Source organism: Abrus precatorius, unplaced genomic scaffold (assembly GCF_003935025.1).
Source record: "Abrus precatorius isolate BTA unplaced genomic scaffold, Abrus_2018 Scaffold8, whole genome shotgun sequence".
Classification (NCBI taxonomy): domain Eukaryota; kingdom Viridiplantae; phylum Streptophyta; class Magnoliopsida; order Fabales; family Fabaceae; genus Abrus; species Abrus precatorius.
In genome coordinates this window covers 32,738,987-32,757,993 of record NW_020874428.1, presented here as the reverse complement: position 1 = coordinate 32,757,993, position 19,007 = coordinate 32,738,987, and the positions used below count along the sequence as shown (strand labels likewise).

The 19,007-nt window shown below is 33.7% G+C and overlaps 3 protein-coding genes across 16 annotated transcripts; 1 reads left to right on the top strand and 2 right to left on the bottom strand.

Annotated features, from left to right (window-relative positions):
• Positions 1-786: 786 nt before the first annotated feature.
• Positions 787-6,746, top strand: LOC113847225 (pathogenesis-related homeodomain protein-like). 2 transcript variants are annotated; one of them, XM_027476194.1, is made up of 12 exons: positions 787-1,172; positions 1,372-1,462; positions 2,020-2,564; positions 3,088-3,247; positions 3,431-3,554; positions 3,657-3,769; positions 3,980-4,315; positions 4,741-4,974; positions 5,063-5,152; positions 5,329-5,379; positions 5,893-6,123; positions 6,361-6,746. In XM_027476194.1, exons 3-12 carry the CDS (start codon positions 2,056-2,058, stop codon positions 6,625-6,627), a joined length of 2,115 nt encoding a protein of 704 aa, XP_027331995.1. In that variant the 5' UTR covers positions 787-1,172; positions 1,372-1,462; positions 2,020-2,055; the 3' UTR covers positions 6,628-6,746. The 2 variants fall into 2 exon arrangements, with proteins under 2 accessions (XP_027331995.1, XP_027331993.1); XM_027476192.1 differs by lacking the exon at positions 1,372-1,462 and having other exon boundaries at positions 787-1,371; positions 6,361-6,649.
• A 448-nt stretch (positions 6,747-7,194) lies between these two features.
• Positions 7,195-10,169, bottom strand: LOC113845798 (tRNA-specific adenosine deaminase TAD2). Of its 5 annotated transcripts, none has more exons than XR_003501577.1 (8): positions 9,936-10,169; positions 9,820-9,857; positions 9,576-9,642; positions 8,442-8,601; positions 8,259-8,355; positions 7,887-8,055; positions 7,749-7,808; positions 7,195-7,671 (listed from the first exon to the last, which is right to left on the bottom strand). XR_003501577.1 is itself a non-coding variant. In XM_027473364.1 (8 exons), the coding sequence occupies exons 1-7, from the start codon at positions 9,984-9,986 to the stop codon at positions 7,771-7,773; spliced, it is 558 nt and encodes a 185-aa protein (XP_027329165.1). In that variant the 5' UTR covers positions 9,987-10,147; the 3' UTR covers positions 7,460-7,671; positions 7,749-7,770. The 5 variants fall into 5 exon arrangements, 3 of the variants coding, with proteins under 3 accessions (XP_027329165.1, XP_027329163.1, XP_027329166.1); XM_027473364.1 differs by having other exon boundaries at positions 7,460-7,671; positions 7,955-8,040; positions 9,799-9,857; positions 9,936-10,147; XM_027473362.1 differs by having other exon boundaries at positions 7,593-7,671; positions 7,955-8,055; positions 9,799-9,857; positions 9,936-10,064.
• Positions 7,442-14,680, bottom strand: LOC113845796 (protein CHLOROPLAST IMPORT APPARATUS 2). Of its 9 annotated transcripts, XR_003501572.1 has the most exons (11): positions 12,854-14,456; positions 12,068-12,223; positions 11,440-11,489; positions 10,836-10,928; positions 9,820-9,857; positions 9,576-9,642; positions 8,442-8,601; positions 8,259-8,355; positions 7,955-8,055; positions 7,749-7,808; positions 7,442-7,671 (listed from the first exon to the last, which is right to left on the bottom strand). XR_003501572.1 is itself a non-coding variant. In XM_027473359.1 (4 exons), the coding sequence occupies exons 2-4, from the start codon at positions 13,796-13,798 to the stop codon at positions 11,442-11,444; spliced, it is 1,149 nt and encodes a 382-aa protein (XP_027329160.1). In that variant the 5' UTR covers positions 13,799-13,807; positions 14,465-14,628; the 3' UTR covers positions 11,106-11,441. The 9 variants fall into 9 exon arrangements, 5 of the variants coding, with proteins under 5 accessions (XP_027329159.1, XP_027329160.1, XP_027329158.1 ...); XM_027473359.1 differs by lacking the exons at positions 7,442-7,671; positions 7,749-7,808; positions 7,955-8,055; ... (3 more) ...; positions 9,820-9,857; positions 10,836-10,928 and adding an exon at positions 14,465-14,628 and having other exon boundaries at positions 11,106-11,489; positions 12,854-13,807; XM_027473357.1 differs by lacking the exons at positions 7,442-7,671; positions 7,749-7,808; positions 7,955-8,055; ... (3 more) ...; positions 9,820-9,857; positions 10,836-10,928 and adding an exon at positions 11,618-11,674 and having other exon boundaries at positions 11,106-11,489; positions 12,854-14,503.
• Positions 14,681-19,007: the final 4,327 nt, after the last annotated feature.

The following is a 19,007-nucleotide window of genomic DNA, read 5'->3' as shown; positions in this document are numbered from 1 at the left end:
ATTTTATCCTACTTATATCCTAATTTTTTAAAATGATTATATTTAAGTATCATATTGAACCCAATATTTGTATTCATTCGAATCATACTTATGCAACCTATATAAAAGTTAGTGTCAATATCATGCTATCTATAACCGTAATATTGTAATTGTAACAATTCCATTGCATCACATCATAATTGTAGTATGTTTAAAAATATCTAAAAACGTAGTTAAGAATATATTAATCATATATTAAATTTAAATTCATAAAATGTGAATTTTACTCTACAAATGAGAAAGTGCTCTCGAGACAAGTTAAGAATATATCATTTGAAAAGTAAAAGAGTTTGATACATGCTTAAATTAATTGATTTTAGAGTATAAAAAAAACTTATAATAAAAAAAATTATTTGAAAAAACAAACAATTCTTATGTTCCATTTAATGATTTTTATTGTATATGTTTTTTAAATTTCAAACCACTCCTTAACTCATTTCTAAATAGTCAATCTATAACATTCTAATGTAACTTTCAACAATGAGTATGTCAGTAAAAGAAAATAAAAAATCTGTCATTACTAATAAATAATTAAATCTCTTAAGCACTTCATTGAAATTATTCGATTTAGAGATCTATATTTCGAATCAGATCAGTTCCTTAATCCTTATAAACGACTCAGCGATATCATTGATGCATAAAAGACGCGAAATAAAAAAACTATTCAGAAAAAAAATGCAAAATAAAAACGTCATTGCATTTTCCAATTTTAGTTTGGTAACATTATCAATTTGTAGCAAGGAAGCGTTGCCTTATAGCAAATTAGCAAATTAGTAATTTATGCGAAGTTCAATCTTTTCGGAGATCACATAAAGATTCATTCTTGGGTTGGATATATAACTCAGGTATTTTTGCTTCCTATGTTGCATTGACGGGGTGAGACACACACCATTGGCTGCACAATCTGGGCAACAGTGCCTATGATTCAGCAAGGAACCTGATTTTCCCAGAAGACCAAACCAATGTTTTGTTCTTGTTTTTTGTTTATGTTTCTGCCACAATTACTGTAAGACAACACACACACACACACAAAAGAAGAGAAAAAAGAAAAGAAAAGAAAGAGAGATTTTGATACTCATAGTATGGGAATGGCAACAAGAAGCTGAACGTTGGTGGCGCTTGAGGAACAAAGGGTAAGCTATTGGCGGTGAATGGTTGGATCAACATTGGGAATCTGAGACCCCAATTTCAAATTCAAATGAATCATTCAATCAAAGTTCACTTATTTAATCCTTCCAACTCATGCACTTTCACCATGTTGTGTATGTGAGACACATAGCTTTAGAGCCATACAAAGTTCTGATCTTTCACCATATTCATCTTCCATTTCAGGTTTGTTTTCTTTATTTTGCCTCAAACTCGTGTGGGTATCTTCTGTTCTAACACCAACTTGTGGGGGTTTGACATCTGGATTCAAGTCAAGGTCTTGCCATCTTTCATGGCCTCTCTCTTTTATTATTATTATTATTATTATCTTTACAACTTGAATTTGGGATATTCGGTATGCATTCTTCTTCTGATCATAGGTGTTTGTTTTATTGATTTGAATAACTGATTAGTACTTATTTGCGATTCTATAACCTTTGAAGTAATCAAGGTCTTAAACATCGTAGACCCCGACATTTTTCTTATGCTAAATTCATCATGTAAATTTTGATTCGATGTTCTTTCTGGTCTATCTACGAGTACTGTACTTGTAACGCTCCAATGTTGGGCACTGTTGCATCTGGCTTTTGGTGATCTCAAGTATCTGATCAATTGTACTGTTCATTTTTTCTACCAGTCGGCAATTTGCGTCTCTGTATACTGTAAAGGTTGTTGAGTATCATATTTGAACAATGGATAAGAAGAAACATTAACTTCTAAGTGCAATTTCTGTCCAATTGTTGTCCTATGTTATACAAAATTTGTGTTCGTGTGGGAATAGTTTAATCTAGAATGTCACGTTACAAGTAAAGGATGTCACTCTATCCATTTCAGGCCTCAAGTTTCAGGATTGGCACATAATATATTAATATGCGGGATAGTGAGAAGCAGCTAAACAGTAGAGGATCTAAAAAATCCAGTCATTTGAAGGCACGCACGGAGTGTAAAAGGAAGAAGCATAAACTGAAAGTGGAATCAAAATCTCACACGAAAAATGTTGGCACTAACATATCAAAGAAGAGAGTTATCGACTCTTCCCTCAAGGCTAAGGGGCCACGTAAGGATTCTTCAGATAAGACATTGATTGCTGGACAAAATTTGTCTAAAATCCACAGAAAGTCTTCACAGAAGCCATCCTCAAAGTTACAAGGCAATAAATCTTCTCATAGTTCTAGAAAAGAGGAGAAAGATGCTGATGGGGTGGTAAATCTTCAAAAAATGAAGAGAAAGAGAAAGAGAAAAAAGAAAAGGCAAAGGAATAATGCAGATCTTGATGATGCTTCACGCCTGCAGCGGAGAACAAGGTACCTCTTGATCAAAATGAAGCTAGAGCAGAACCTTATTGATGCTTACTCTGGAGAAGGTTGGAAAGGTCAGAGGTATGGGATAACTTTTCCTATATCCTTTATTTTTTAATCTTCAGCAAATGATATACATATTTTACCTTTAAGTTGATTGAGGAGCTGCTACCTTTTAATTGACTTGTTTATTGGTACTATATGAAGGAAGCAAATGCTCTATGTAACTTGAAACTTTTCACATGAAAAATGTTGGGGATTATATTATTTGAAGGAAATATAGGTCTATAAGTGATTTAATTTGTTGAGCAATACATGAATATAAGTTTAATTGAATTTGATGATAGCTAGAATTTTCATATACTCCTTTTTGTTGAATTTATATTTTCCATGAAAAGCTTAGTATGGATACACTGTGGTTGATCATAAATTGGAATGGTTTTGTTTCTCCAAATGCTTTGCATTTTTCATGGAAAACAGCTTGCAGTAATGCAGTGTGATCTTATCTGAAAACAATTGCTAGCTATTTTGACCCAAACTTTCCCTTCACAACTAACACCATGGCTCATCATTATTTTCTTTTTTCATTGAAATTCCCTTACAGTCGAGAAAAGATTAGGCCAGAAAAGGAGCTACAAAGAGCACGGAAGCAGATTTTAAAATGTAAACTTGGTATTCGTGATGCCATTCGCCAGTTGGATTCTCTCAGTTCATTGAGTAGCATTGAAGACTCTACTCCTGATGGATCTGTTTATCATGAACATGTGAGCAAGTATCAATATAGCTCAGTATAGCAAGTATCTGTCTTTCTTTCAATTTAAATAATTGTGAGCCTGCTCAATACTAATCTTATTTTGCTATTGGAGAGCCATTTATCATGCATGTTCTGAAATTTAGCTCAACATTTTAAAAACAATATATTCACTTCTCTATTTTTCGACATGTAGATATTCTGTGCAAAGTGCAAGACGCGTGAAGAACTTCCAGACAATGATATTATACTATGTGATGGTACATGCAATCGTGCTTTTCACCAAAAATGTCTTGATCCTCCTTTAGACACTGAAAATAGTGAGTTCCTTAAGATGCTTTTCAAGTTATGTCAGTTGCAACTTCCTCTACGTTGACTTCACTAAATAAATGAATACTGTAATTGTAATTTGTAAATTGCAGTTCCTCCTGGGGAGCAGGGCTGGTTTTGTAAATTTTGTGAATGTAAGATGCAAATACTAGAGGCAATGAATGCCCATCTTGGAACTCACTTCTCCTTGCACAGTACTTGGCAGGTTATCCCCCCCCCCCCTTCTAAATCATCAGTTTAGAATTTAATAAAATATAAGCACATGCGCACGCACTCACGTATATTTTACTCCAATTTTTGTATCAGCTGTTATCTATTAGACCGTGTTCTCTAACGTGTACTACTCAATTTAAGGAAACCAAATCCACATATTCTGACTGGTTCAACTAATAAATCCTTTCTGCTGTTAATTAAGGATGTATTCAAAGAAGAAGCTGCTATACCTGATGGTGATACCATGTTACTGAATCCTGAAGAAGAGTGGCCATCAGATGATTCTGAAGATGGTGATTATAATCCAGAGAGGAAAGAAGACAGCCAGAATATCAACACAGAAGGAACTGATGATGATGCATCTGATGATTTAAGCAGTTCTACCAGTCTGTGTTATTCTGATGGTGAATGTTCTCCTGTAGATGGTGTCAGTCATGAATATTTTTCTGTCAATAGCAGCATAGATTCTGATGAGTCTGAGGAAAAAGCCTGTGGTCGTAGGCAGCGAAAAGCCGTTGACTACAAGAAACTCTATGATGTAAGTGTATAAAATTTGTCTTTCAAAAAATGAAAATTCTTGATGTATAAAGCTACAATATCAGTGCTGGTATGGAAGTTACAAGTTACTGACCCAATGTTGATAGCTTTAACATCAAGGGTGTCAAATTTACGGGTCTTTTTACAGGCACATAGTGTTGCTTTTTCTCACTGGAAATATTATCCTGGTATCATTTTCAATGAATTGTTTGAAAATATTTCTGTCTCCATTATAAGCTTCGCATATTGATTTAAAACATGTATTGCCAACTAGATGTATCACTTACCCTTGGTTGTGATGTAGATGGATAATCATTATGCATGGAAATACTACTGAAAAATAGACTTCCCTGTGTTGTTTGCTATCCTAATCTGAGGATATTTTAGATCTTGCGAAAGTAAGTTTCATTTGAGTTCTTCTTCCAGGAAATGTTTGGAAAGGATGCGCCTACATGTGAACAATTGAGTGAAGATGAAGACTGGGGTCCTGGCAAAAGAAAGCGAAGAGAAAAGGAGTCTGATGCTGTTGATTCTCTTATGACTTTGCATGAAAGTGAGAATAAATGCCCCAATAATGAGGAAAACAATATGACAAGAAAGGCTTCTTCAAGCATCAATATAAAAAGGCCTTGTTTTAGGATTCCACGTGATGCAGTTGAGGTACTACTAGAAACACTTTCCATTTTCGTTATATAAATAGTTGTATATGCATTAATTCATCTCCCTTTCATCTTATGAAATGAGCCAGAAGCTTCGCCAAGTTTTTGCAGAGAATGAACTTCCTCCAAGATCTATGAAGGAGGGTCTTTCAAAAGAGTTGGGACTTGACACTGAGAAGGTAATGGTTTAGTGTCTGTCTTTATCTGGATTTACTTAGGAAGTTGTATTTGCTTTTGGTGCATGTTACATTACCTTGGTCCCCATAGTTATTCCAATTAATTTTGATCTTTCTTCATGTCTAGAAACTCTTAACTGCTCAAACTTTCAGTTTCTAACTTGTGATAGAAAATGCAGGTCAGCAAATGGTTCAAAAATGCTCGTTACTTAGCACTTAAAAACAGAAAGGTAAGCCACATTTTGATCTCTCATTTTCCAATTCATGCAAGTTTACCTTGTCTTCCATTCTGTTTTTTCATTTTTCAATACTTAATTTTTATCAGAAATTCTGCAATGTGTTGTAGCTCTTGACATAACCATCTTTCTTGTATGTATCATCTTCTTGTTCATAGAACAGTAGTGTTCAAGTTTCACTTTCTCTGCTTGTAATTTTAGATTATAATAACTACATATTTTAATAGGCATTGCCTGATGATTGAAAAGGATTAGGTACTGCCTTGAATAATTCTTGAAACATGAACTTTAAGGATTTGGTAATATTTGATGTAAGCACACAAGTATGAGAAGACAGAGAAAATAACCTAAACGCAGCACTTCTGACTTCTATCTAATATCTCTGAAGTTGTTCTTTATTGCTTTGGAAAATGTAATAAGACTCCGTTTATATGTCATACATTCAGAAATTGTCCTAGTCCTTGGAATTTGCGATAAACTCTAATTTGAGTGGATTTTGTTCAGCAGCAATCAGAAGGAGCCGATCAGCTTCAGAGTATCACTTCTAGGAAGAACTCAAGAATGCAAAATCAGGAGAATGCTGATCTTCTGAAACCAAAGAGCTTAAAAATTACTGTTAGACATTCCCTGAAGGATGTTAAAAATGTCACTGGAAGAAAGAAAATGAAGTCATCTAGCAGTTCTTTCAAGAAAAGACAACCAGATATATCTCCACCCCAGGGAGAAAATGTCAACAAGGTGCTTTTCTATACTGTCATGTTCTATAAAGCAGTGTATGCTTTAGAAGTAGCAACACGTCCATCTAAAATGTAGCAAGACAAATAAGTTTCAAGAATGCATTCTTATTCTTGCAGTTCACTTCAAGAATGGTGGCCCATGCTGTTAGCAGTTTTATTAATATAATTTGCTGCAGTTGAAATTCTTTTGGATTAGGAAGGACCTCAGTTAACAAGTTTTCACTTTTCTTTTCTTCAGGACTTCGTGGAGATCAGTGATGATGTGAGTTTGAAGAAACTGTTGAAAGAAAAAAAGAGAATGGTAAATTTTACTTTTGAAGGAGACTCTCAGGCGGCAGAGTTGGAATTTGAAAGACTAAGCAAATTGAAGATTAAACTAGATATTATGAAGCAAAAATTAGCTGGATTTCAAAATTATAGAGGAAATGGTTCAAATGAACCCCAGTCAAATGAACCATCTATTGTATATGTACCCATAGCTGTGTTAAGGGAAAAGGTTGAATAACTTTTTTTTGAATTGGTAGTTACTTCCTGTCTCACCTTGTATGACTCAGAAAGGAACTGTTTTGAAGTTAACAAAATTAATACCTGCTTCCTGAGCTAAGTAATAAAATACTTTATCACAACACTTTATAATATTGCCTTGCTTAAAGTTAATTTGGGTATGTTACTTCTCCACAATATTAGCCTTCATAGAAATGCTATATTTTACATTGACTTTTGTCAAAGCCTCTTCACCGATACAAAGCAAATACCACAAACCGTACAGATCATAGTATTGATGAACGAGACTTCGGTCATTTCATGGTAGTTCTTGAGGAATGTAACATGAACAAGTTGGTGACTTGGGAACTTTTGCACCCGGGAATACCCAGACCGGCTATTTTCCGGAAATTTGAAATAAACGAGGCAAGTAATTGACACTGACGAGTTGAAAATATATAGTTTGGGTGGCGTCACTAAATGCATGTTTGGAGAAAATAATCGCTTGTTTAATATATATATATACACACACACACACATTATTACTTTTTCAAAATAAGTTAAACCAAGACACAATATAGCTTTTTACAAACTCTTAAATTTAATGAGGTTAAGAAATTATAGCAAGAATAAGGTACTCTATGGCTAACGTATCATTCCAACGTGCTATTCCCGAAGGGGAAGCAGGCAAATTGGTAATGGATACCTTCCTACCGTAAAGCATCGTGCCAGACACAATTTTGAACTACTTTACCGATTAGACCATAACTAGGAATTACATATTACGTATACAATACAATGGAAACTCATTGCTCGTCAGAAGCACAAAAATACTTAACAAACTCGAAAGGCTTCAATTCCCTTTGGCAATTATCTTGAACTCAATCCAGTAAGATTCGTTTCAAACGACAACATATGATTCATCATTGTTTTTAAATCGTACATGAAATTGATATTCAAGTTCAAAAGCCTTGTATTGGACATTCAAAATCAGCTTGTACCCACGGACAATGCTCAAGGTTGCACAGAATTCCAGGTCATACATAGTGTGTAACCATATCAGCAACTGTCAGCAAACAACCACAGTATTAGTGACAAACAACAATGTTCAGCTACAAATAATCAAAACCAATGATAACCAACCTAGTGATATACAAATTAAACTTCATGCCTGACGTGCTATTGGCCTGTGGGGCTTTGGTGCTGAGAAGAAATTTAAAAGACATAAGATTGAATTTGGAAGAAATAAAATAAAAATGAACAACTTATTACTTATGCAACCTTCCCTATAACTTGTCAGCAATATCTGAAAGCTTTTTGAAGATTTTGTGTGCTAGCAAAACAGTTACCGTTGGGATTTCCTTGCTCATAGAATATTCGCAGGAGATGGACAGCTTCTGATGCCATTATACCTCCAGCACATTTGAAACCCTTTCTAGGTGGAACTTCACTATTAGTTAGAATAAAAATAAGAATTACTTATTTACATACATTAGTGGATGTAGCAGACAGATATGAGAAAGTACAACAATAAAACATGCATTGAAAAGATTGTGAAAAGTAAAAATTAGTAGTAAACAACTTGCACCCAAAAAAATAAAAGAATAAATCAAGACAAGCATTGCATAGACGTTGTTGAGTTAAGAGACATACTTATTGTGTGGCATAGTGTTACTTAAATGCAATGGCAGTATTGACCCACAGCCTCCGAATTTATCATTTGAACAGCCATAAAATACTTCCTTTATACCTGATATATAATACACAAACATATGAATTTAGAAAGGACAGCATAAAGATTGCAACTGTTATAACTGAATACTCAAAGGAGCGTACCTAAAATTGATAAAGCAGATGCACACATTATGCATGGTTCACAGGTAACATAAAGGCTGCAGTTTGAGAATTTTTCAGCAACTTCAGAGATTGAGAGCCCATTTTTCTGCCACTGCTCTAGAAGCACATCTATAGCTTCCATTTCGGCATGCCTTGTAGCCTGTAACAAATTATTTTGCAATAATAGTAGAAATTGATGGGTGATAAAATTATTAAAATAATGAAGAAAAGTAAGATTAAAGAATTGTGCAAAACTTTGGTGAAATATGTAATAACCGTTACTGAGTCCTGTAAGATAGAATGAAAATTTTTTGTTTAACAAGAACATGTTTGACAACAGAAAATTTCACTAGAACAGTTAGATCCTTGTTTTTTATGATTTAAAATGGAACACAGCCAATATTATAAATGAAAGTACTTAACCAAGAATTTCATTCAGGGCCATCAAGGAATGATTAATAAAAAACAAGGACCAAGTGAAAACAAATATTACAAGTTTTGTGATCACTCGCCCTAGTCCATAAAACCAATAATGGAGTACAAATATATCATATGTAAATTCTGTGCAAATTGAAACCTATCACCACCGAAGCAATTTATTAAGTTAATGTTTTCAACTTTTTCAAATTACTAGGAGGGTTAAATCAGTTTTCGTTATACAGCATTTATAAGTATACTATAAATATAATAATACATGTTTAATGATTATGAATATTCTGCCACAAATTTTCATTTACACAAATCAACAAAATGTGAGGTAGCAAGCTTTATATCATTTCTCTGTATAAGTTCTCAATCTCATGTTACCATTAACAACAGTTAACAGCCAGTGAACACCTATCTTAAACCGCTAAGTTCTTTCATGCTATACAAACAATAGTTCGTCATTCCTTACAGCGCCATAAAAATTTAAATTTGCAATTTTGTTCCCATTTTGTGCCATGAAAAAATGTATGCCAATTCCTATAACCTAGAAGATAGAGTTGCAGACCCAAATTTCATAGATGATGGTTTCAGTAGACAAGCAGAAAATTCAAAAGTGATCCATAGTGCCAAACAACAAATATATGTTATAAATACTTAGCATAGAAAACAACTGTATGAAAACATAAAAGAGGCCATTGATCAAATTACATTTCGTGTCTCAGTAGTTCGATTCCTGCCTGATGCAATAACCTTCCCATCCTCAACAATTACACATCTGGCAACAGATAAACCAAAGCAATAATGCTCCAATGAAGTGACAGGTACAAAGTTTCTACACCAATCTATTCAATAATACCTAAGACTTTCTAATCCTAAAACACCATTAACAACCATCACACAAGTTGCACTTGGAATAGTATTGAAGTATTACGAAATAGTGAAGGTAACTAACCCAACGGGCACTTCAAGGGCATCAAAAGCTAGCTTTGCCTGCAACATTAAGCAGAGGAAAAATATGAAACAATTAAAGAAATTGAAATGAGCTGTGTGGTGCATTGAAAGCATTACCTGCTGTATTGCAAGTTGCATGAAAGTGAGAGTATCGAAAGAGGCCATCATGAACTCAGGCAGAGAACAATTTTTCAAAGAAAGAAGAAGAGAGAAGCGCGATGCGATTGCGATCAAACTCTCACTCCAAACCTAACCTCTTTCATTTTAGGCCTTAATGGGTTCCAGGTTTTGCATCCCTAAGAGGGCTTTTTCCTAGTTTGGTTTGGGTTCATGGATTAGATCATTTTAAAAACTATTTAATAGATTAACGGAAAATTAAATGATTTCGTAAAAATAGTAATTCAATTGAAAAATAAATTATTTCAATTGTAAATAGTTTTACGACCTTGTCACTTTCGCATCCTTTTTAGTTATAATAAAAAACTGTTTACTGATATGAGCTCATTTTAATTATTGTTTACAATCAAATCAAACACGTCAGCAGACTAAAGTGGAACTGAAATAAAGAGTGGTTATATTGGTTTTCATTAATTTAATTTTGTTTTATTTAAATTTAACTTTAATTTTTCAACGAAGATAATAAGCTCACATTCATTGATTTATTTTCTTCGTTATTTTGCATTTTCCCTCTTTTTAATTGAAAACCTTTTCACGAATTTTAATTAATTCCATAATTGGATTAATTAATTTTTAAAATAACCCCTTTTCATTTAAAATTTTAAGACAAGCTTCAAAAATATGTTTTGAAAAATAAATCAAACGTGTTTTCTTTTTATTGGACAAAGACGAAAAACACAACGAATATCAATTCAGTATGTAGCATATGAAGCACTAGGGTAAAATTCTAAACGTGTAGTGGATATGATTCGACTTTAGACAATTACTACACCTAATTATCGCAAAATAGAATAAATTAAACTCTGACAAGGTAACAGTCTGAGGAAAGATGATGAATACTTTGAAAATAAGAATCATAATTCAATTGTAAACTCTCGACTGCTCCCATAGATGGCCAGCGCAACGGTTATCTTTCATTGCTTGGTGTCAAATCTGCATTATCACATTAGGAATTTTGTAAACACGTATTAATTACACAACATAACAATCATCGTTAATTGTATGATCAAACCCATGTCCCTCCCTTTTCTCCACCTTAAATCCTAGGGTTACCATTTTTGTTTTTTTTACGACAAAGCTGTGGGGTTATTAGTTGAAGTGGCAGGGAAGAAACAATGCGTGCCTTATTAATATTTATGTGGTACAAGTGATTTATATATCATTTCATAATACAAAGGAACCAAGTGTTAAACGAAGAACCTCCCCGAGGCAACAACGCGAAGAGAATCATGGTGTAATAGAATCTTAGGCAATTTGCTTATCTCATCCGACCTCTTTTCTCCCTTATCTTAGCGAAGGAAGGAAGAACCCAAAAAGTAAAGAACCAAAGGGGAAAAAAAGAGTAAAGGTTACAAAAATATAACTAGATAAACTCTCTCTCTCTCTCTCTTTTTCTTTTATAAATCAAGTCCCAAAAAGCATGTGCTTTACTGCTACTACATACTATCATCTGTGCGCATTTGAGCTAGAATTGAGCCTCCTAACAAATCGCCCCTGCCACATCACAAACAAGTTAAACGTGTTACCTCAAGTGTGACAAACATAAAGAAGCCATAATTCATAATTTAATTTCTTGAGAAAAAAATTGAAGTTATATTGTTGATGTGTTTACGTCTTTTCACCTTATTCCCCCTTTCACGTTTCCAGGATTGATATGAACTTTTCCGTGATACATTTTCCTAGTTGTGGAAATGGGAACATATGTCTCATTTTTAGACGATACAAATAACATGGTTTATTTTATTTTATTTAGAGATTAGTGTAGTGAGGAAAGAATAAAAAGAGAATATTTGGACAGGGATGAAAAGTGGGAGAATTAGGAGTTGTTACTGAAATATTAAAAAGGAAAAGAAAAATTAAACATGGCACTGGGAAGATACCAAACAAGGTGAATGAATGAGATAGATCCTGAAAAGTTGGACAAAGTGACCAACCACCATAAGGGGTCCACTCTCCATAACAAAAAGGAAACTATGACGCACGCACCTCGTTATCCAATTATCATCCCCAAATCATAAAGCAGAATTTCCATTTTTCTTTAATCAAATTTCTTCAGTGTCCTCAACTCGTACCTTCATTCTGGGCCGTCGATCCGCGTTGACTTTTCTGACCTGATACCTGATCTTCTTCGAGAAGAGGCGCGTTCTTCGCTTCTCTTTGTAGCGCAGCACGCTAGCTTCTCTCACTCCCCCATTGTCCCACAACAAGTCAATTTGCGACAACCGCGCCTGCCTCCCACAACACCAAAAACAACTCGTTAGCTATTCAGTGCTCTGCACCTCACCCTCCTACCATGTACTACTGTACTATTCATTTCTCACAACTCCCATGTATCATAGTTTAAATCATGTCAGAGCATGACCCAGATTAACATGCACCGGGCCAAAAATACCCCATTATTTTGCAACCAAGACAAATTCGCCTAATGCAAGACAAAAATTTAAAAATGAACATAAAGTCATCATAACTATAATTTTTATAAAAGCTGATAATAGTAGCAGACCACAAAGGATGCTTTTACTTTTTATTAACCTTTATAACATGCCCCCCCAAGTTTAAATCCATTAGAGAAATTTTTTTAAATATATATATATTGTTGAAAAGTAAAGTAAAGAGGAATGAAGCAAGACATGCATGAAATACTTTACTATTTCAGTTCGGAAGAGCGTGATTCCCATATTCCACGTGATTAAAAATGCTAGCACAAGAGTGAAGTGAAAGTCCAAATTTATAAATTATGAGGGGCAAAAATGATAAGTTAAAAAATAATATTAAACTAAAACGATGTTATTTCCTCACAAACCATCCCAACTTAGTAAGGTTTTAATTTAGCAAAGCGGTTAATTATTGGAACTTACAGTAACGTCATTTTCCGGTGCATCGGAGACGGGGCTGTCGGCGGCGAAGGGTGAGCCACGGTCAGACCAGGCATTCTGAACGCCGTCGTAATTCAATTTCAACATCAAACCCTGTTTTGGTTTGGGCAATTCGGCGGTGTTCAACTCAACGACCGGTTTCTCCACCTTCTTCTTCTTCTTATTCTTCTTCTCCGCCGCCAAGGGCGGAGGCTTGTTGCTGACTTTGGGCGATATCTGAAGGATATCAACGGCCGGAAAATTCCACCAATTACCATCATCCACGTGGCGGAGAGCCCTAATTCCGGGTCTCGGAAACCCGACTCGGAAATCCAATTTCCCGCCAAAAGCGGTCCACGGAATAGCGTCGTTGGAATCATCCTCTTGGACTCTGCTCCCCATGATGCTATCGATGCCTTCTCCGATTTCCTCGTCGAGAATCGATTCGGCGTCGAAACTCTCTTCGCAATCATCGTTCAATTCAATGGAATTCACTCTGGAGCTTATCTCCCCTGGGCTCTGGCACGGCTTCTCCTGCACGTTCACCACCTTTGGCTCCATCGGCTTGTGGCGTTGCATCGGTTGCTCCAATAGGAAACACGACGACGAAGTTTCCAACACCGTAAACGGCAATAACAGCTCCGAAGAGTCATAATCGAACGCGGGTTTCGAGAATTTGGCGTGCGTTTTGAGGTTCTTGGTGGAGAAGAGGTTCGGGTACGCCGTGGAGAGGAGCGCCGCGGCTTCATTGTAGGTTTGGTTGGGTCGCTTTCGTGGAGTCCTAGGTTTTCTGGTGGAGATTGCTAGTGCTGAATTGCTGGATTCGGAGATGGTTGAGGAAGGGGAAGAAGATGTGTGCGAAGTTCTGGTCGACGATGACGGGGATTTCACGAATTCGAAATCGAATCCATAGGTTCTTCCACCAGCTCCACTCAAACACGAAGACATTTGTAAATTCTTCAAAAATATATATTTTATTATTAAAATTTACACTCGAGTTCTACAAGTTAAGGAAATTAGAATTGAAGAGGCGTGGGCTTAGAATTGGAAAGGAAAAGGAAAATTGAAAAGAGGGTGCAAAACCCTAAACCCAAAAAGTACAAGCAGGAAAAGTTACTGTGTTATTTTAAAAAAAGGAGAAAAAGGATATGAAGAAAAAGCCAAGAGCATTAGGAATATAACAGGCAGAGTAGAAGAGCACCCCAGAATCATATGTGTATTTATCTATATGTGAAGAAAAAAAATCTGGGACTTGTTAATTTATCGTGTGAAAAAGTTTCCCCATTCTAGAAAGAGAAGTTATATAAACAGAGCATTGGAAAGGGCAAAAATGAAAAAACGGAACTGGCGTTGGCTAAGGAAGTACTGTGAAAAAAGGGAAGTTGGCCAATGAAAAGGAATTGAAGAGTATGAAAGGTGAGATCAGTGTTAAATTCAGTAACTGAGATGCAGAGAGAGAGAGATAGGGGGGGTCACGAGGCTAAGCAGATAAAAGGAAAAGACCCGTTGGGGTCCCTATAGATATAGGCAATTGCAATTTGCAGGGTGGGAATAAGCCACCGACTGTGTCACTAGTTGGGGGAGAGAGAGAAGGGTTGGAGAAGTCACACTTGCAGTGGGGGAGCTGGAGCAATGGAGATGAGAACGAAGGAAGAGACAATGCTCAGTTTCTCTGCTGTTCCTAATGTAGGGACCACTCTTATTAGTTTCTCTTTCTTTTACCTCTTCAATTATTTTACTCTGTTCTTTTACTATAATGTCCCTCGAAGTTCCTTCCTTCTCACTAGTTTTTCTGTTTTCTCTATAAAAATACTTTGGATAGCCGTGTGTGTGATGAAACCAGAGATGATGGAATAGAGTATTAGTTTTTGGAGAGGAAAATTATGCAGTTAACTCGCCGAGCCGGCCTCTGTTTAATTATTATTTCCATTAAATCATGTTGTTGTGCCTTTCACAATTCATCAATAAATGCGTTAACACTTATGGCATTTATTTGCGTTGCAGCATTTGCTATACCAAATTACTAAGTATCAATTACAAATCCATTTATTCAAAAGGAAACTGCGTAAACTATAAAGTATGAAAGATGTTCATCCCATATTTGTAACGGGTTATTTAAAATTCAAATTGAAATAGTAAATTAAAAAAAAAAAAAAGGTTTGAATGAACTTGGGCAGTTTAGTAATTGAGTAATCAAAATGTTAAGCATGGCCGTGACAGGCATGGATGTAGCTACAGGATTATTCCATACCATACCTCCTGCAAAAGCTTATTTTGGGTATATGGAAAAAGGCTCCTTATCTGGTGACAAGGCGCGATTTCATTGGATGTCTAAGATTTTTAGGCTTACGTGGCATACCTTTTATGGGTTAGGTGTTCCTCAGTTTTTCACGTGTATCAAGGAAAGAGGTGGCCTTTTGGATGTGTCCTACGACCAATGATTCCAACACTTTTGGTGTCTTCCGCATTCCATCTGTGGCACTTAAACATACTACGTTGCTCTTATTACGTTCAATGACTCTCATTACTGATTTAAAATCCAATGTTTTTCCTTTTTCTTCACCTTAAAAAAATCTAGTGTTTTTCTGTCTCTACAAATATACTAATTTATACACTCCGGTCAAGCCGTACTATTCTTCTTTAATACCGACCCAAGTGTCAAAATTTTGATACTTGCTCAATAGATATTTTACCAGTTTAGACACACTCGGGCGATGGATTTTTTCATTTACGTAGCTTAATTTGTGAACTCCTCGAGTACTGGACTTAAAAATTATTTGATTAATATAATTCAGTTTAGTTAATTCTGCACAAAAGTTCTATGTTAATCTCTAGAGTAAACATAATTCACTACCCAGGCGCTTTGCTTTCACATGAAGAAATAATAAGCTCCGTCAATATCACCGTTGGGTGAGACAGAAAGCTCAGAGTCATTTTCCTATTTGGAATATAATGAAAAACAATTAAGCAGATGCTGAGCTTTAAACAACTGAAAATAACACTATTTTAACACATTAAATATAAAAGATATTAATAATTCAATCAGTAAAATAACTTTGTTAAACCCTAAAATTAAAAGAATAATATAAGAAAAAATATTTATAATTACTTAAAATCAGTTATGAAAATTGATATCCATAAATATCCCTATGTTATAAATTTTTTTGTTCTCTTTGTTGGTTGATATTAATTAAATAAATAAGAATAATTTTAGTGTACGTATGAAATGCAGTAAGAGGCTATTTTTTATTTAATTATACAGTTTTTTACATAATTATCTATTCTTCTTTGTAGTAAGCAGTAACTAATAAAATTAAGTATTTACAGTAAATAAACGTTGCAAATATAAACATAAATATTGTTTCGTTTCCACAGTACTCATTCCATTTCGTGAAATTAATGTGCTATACAAAGTCAAGATTCTCTCAGTTGCTTCCATACCGTAAATAGAAACAAAAGTAGCACTAATATCAATTTTAATATTTTCTCGTTAAAAGCGAGTTATAATATGCATAAGCCCATAGGGGCAAATTATGAAGGGAAAAAAAACATTTATTAACAAATAAGAATTATAAATATTAAAATAATATTTGATAATATAACATTAACAATATAAGCAATTTTTACTAAAAAATTTATTTTTATTGATATTTTAATTCATTAATAAAAACACAAAATATTTATGCTAATAATTTATTCAAAAATTATACTAATAAATACTATTTTTTTAGTTAATTATGAACTTACGGGTACAATGGCATAAATGAATGAGAACATAACGTGGAGGTAGGGGTGAAAATTATGGTTCGGTTTACAAAAACAGTAACATTTTTCTAATAAAACAGGAAAACACAATCTTTTATATTCTCGTGTTTTCGTTTAATAAAAGAATTTTGATGTAAAAAACTTGTAGAAAAACTGGCGGGTAAAAATCATTTTCTTTCCCTCGTGTAGAACCATTTAAAAAGAATGAGTGCTGTACTTTTCTTGATTGCATTTCAGACCCCAATGTCTTTTTCTGATTACGATATTTAGAAGAAATATCTGTTTGTATATTCCGAATCGAAATTTAAATCCTTTTGAAGAGATAGTAATTTGTTTGATATATTTTATAAAAATCTGACATTGCTTTTAATTATTTGACTTTTTAAATTGAAAAGAAACAAAAAACCCTTTCTGCAAAATTTTCCGCTATATTTTTTCTCATTTCTCATGAGTTATTAGATGTGTTAATATTTAAACTAAAAGATCACGTTAACTACTTTCAACGTAGTTATATAATTATAACGATTACCGTATAAGTACTTTTTCACTAGTTAAAAAGAAAAACAATTTTTTTCCTTAATTGAAGAATATGGGGTTAAATTGTTAAATCCGATTAGTTGTATGTATTTAGAAAAACATAATAAATTGAATAATTCCAAAGATAGTTATTTGAAGTCCGTGCTCATGTGATATACTGATAGTTGATATTTGGCAGTATTGTATCATGGCAAGGGAATGACTTGGAATCTCCACAACCATTGAAATTGGATAAGCAAATGGCAGAGAAGTGTAAGATTATATAAGGTACAGATTTAATCAAAACTTGTGACTCTGTATATGGTTGCGAGCACCGATTAGTTGTGCTTCATTTTATCATAATATTATCTTCAAATTTATAAGCTTTTTAACGAGTGGATTGTAGCTAGCCACAGCTTCACATAATCTGATTCAGGGTGGACTTGACGCTTTTATTCAGCTAATCAGATTATATCTATGCCTACATAAGATAATATCTCGATGCTTTAAATTTCAAATTCAGATTTATGAATTTTATATTAATTAAGGACTTGTCACTCTCGTTTTTATTACTTTAATCCATTTTTTTTCTAAATATAAGTTTTATAAATTATAATTAAACAAATACAATTGTAGATATGTCACAATGAATAACAACACTCCCTTGATATGGTGATATTACTAATGATTAATACTGTCGATTAAAGCAAAGCGATGATTACTATTTACTACCCCAGGTTTAGTATCCAAACACCAGACTTATAAATTATTTTTTCTTTAATCTCTCTTCTAAACCAAACTTATAAACTAAACAGTTCGTGCAGATTTTACAAAAAAAAAATACAATGTTTTACTAGAAATGTGGAAATTAATCGTCAAAAGTATCTCCTTTTAACTTAAAAAAAACAAAAACAAAATCATGTTTTTATCACATAAACTGTAGGGACAAAAACGAGGGGACACCGCATTTTATTGATAGAAAAATGCCTTATAAATAAATATTATATGGTACACAAGTTCTCTCACTACTAACACTAACTACATAAAAATAATATAAAATAAATTAAAATTTAAAAAGTTAGTTAAAAATTTAATAAAATGAACTGTTGAATTAGCCGACAAGTGTTTACTTGATTATAACTTAAAGTTTAGTAGTTATATGTTGTTTTAAATAAATATTAGTTTTATATTTTATTTTATTTTATTTTATTTCAGATAAATTGTAAACTTATAAAATAAGACAATATTTTATCATTTTTATTCATATTTTAAAATATTTTTATTAAATAAAATTACATTGTAAATTTGATGAATCCATACTTAAAAAAAAAAGATGATATTTGATGATAATGAGAAAGTGGGTCAAGGGTCTCCAAACATAAACAAAGTAAATGAGAAGTTTTAATAAGACAGCAAGAATATATATATATATATATATAAAACTTTTAGATACCACATGAATTAAAATTTCAAAAACCACTATAATAATTTTGTCAAATAACTGTATTACAGTGAAACAAATTTGTAAACAGATTAAATAAACCAAAAATGGACTTGGTTATCTTACTACTACACAATGACAAGTTGCCGACAAATGTAACCGTTAACAATGTTATCCTTTGAAATGGGATTGTACCAAATGCACAACACTGTTATTACGGGTTACACTTATTTAATATTCCATGTTCATTCCAATTGAGACCCCCTATTTCTAAGGTAAATGTGTATATAATGTGCAGATTGGAAGGGACTAGCGGCGAATACACCCAAGTAAGAAGAAGCATTGCTTTGAATTTCAAAATGACCTTACAAGATTTACAGGGGTCACCTTTGTTAGCACGGTGTCACTGTCTTATACAGCAAGCGAGTTCATCAA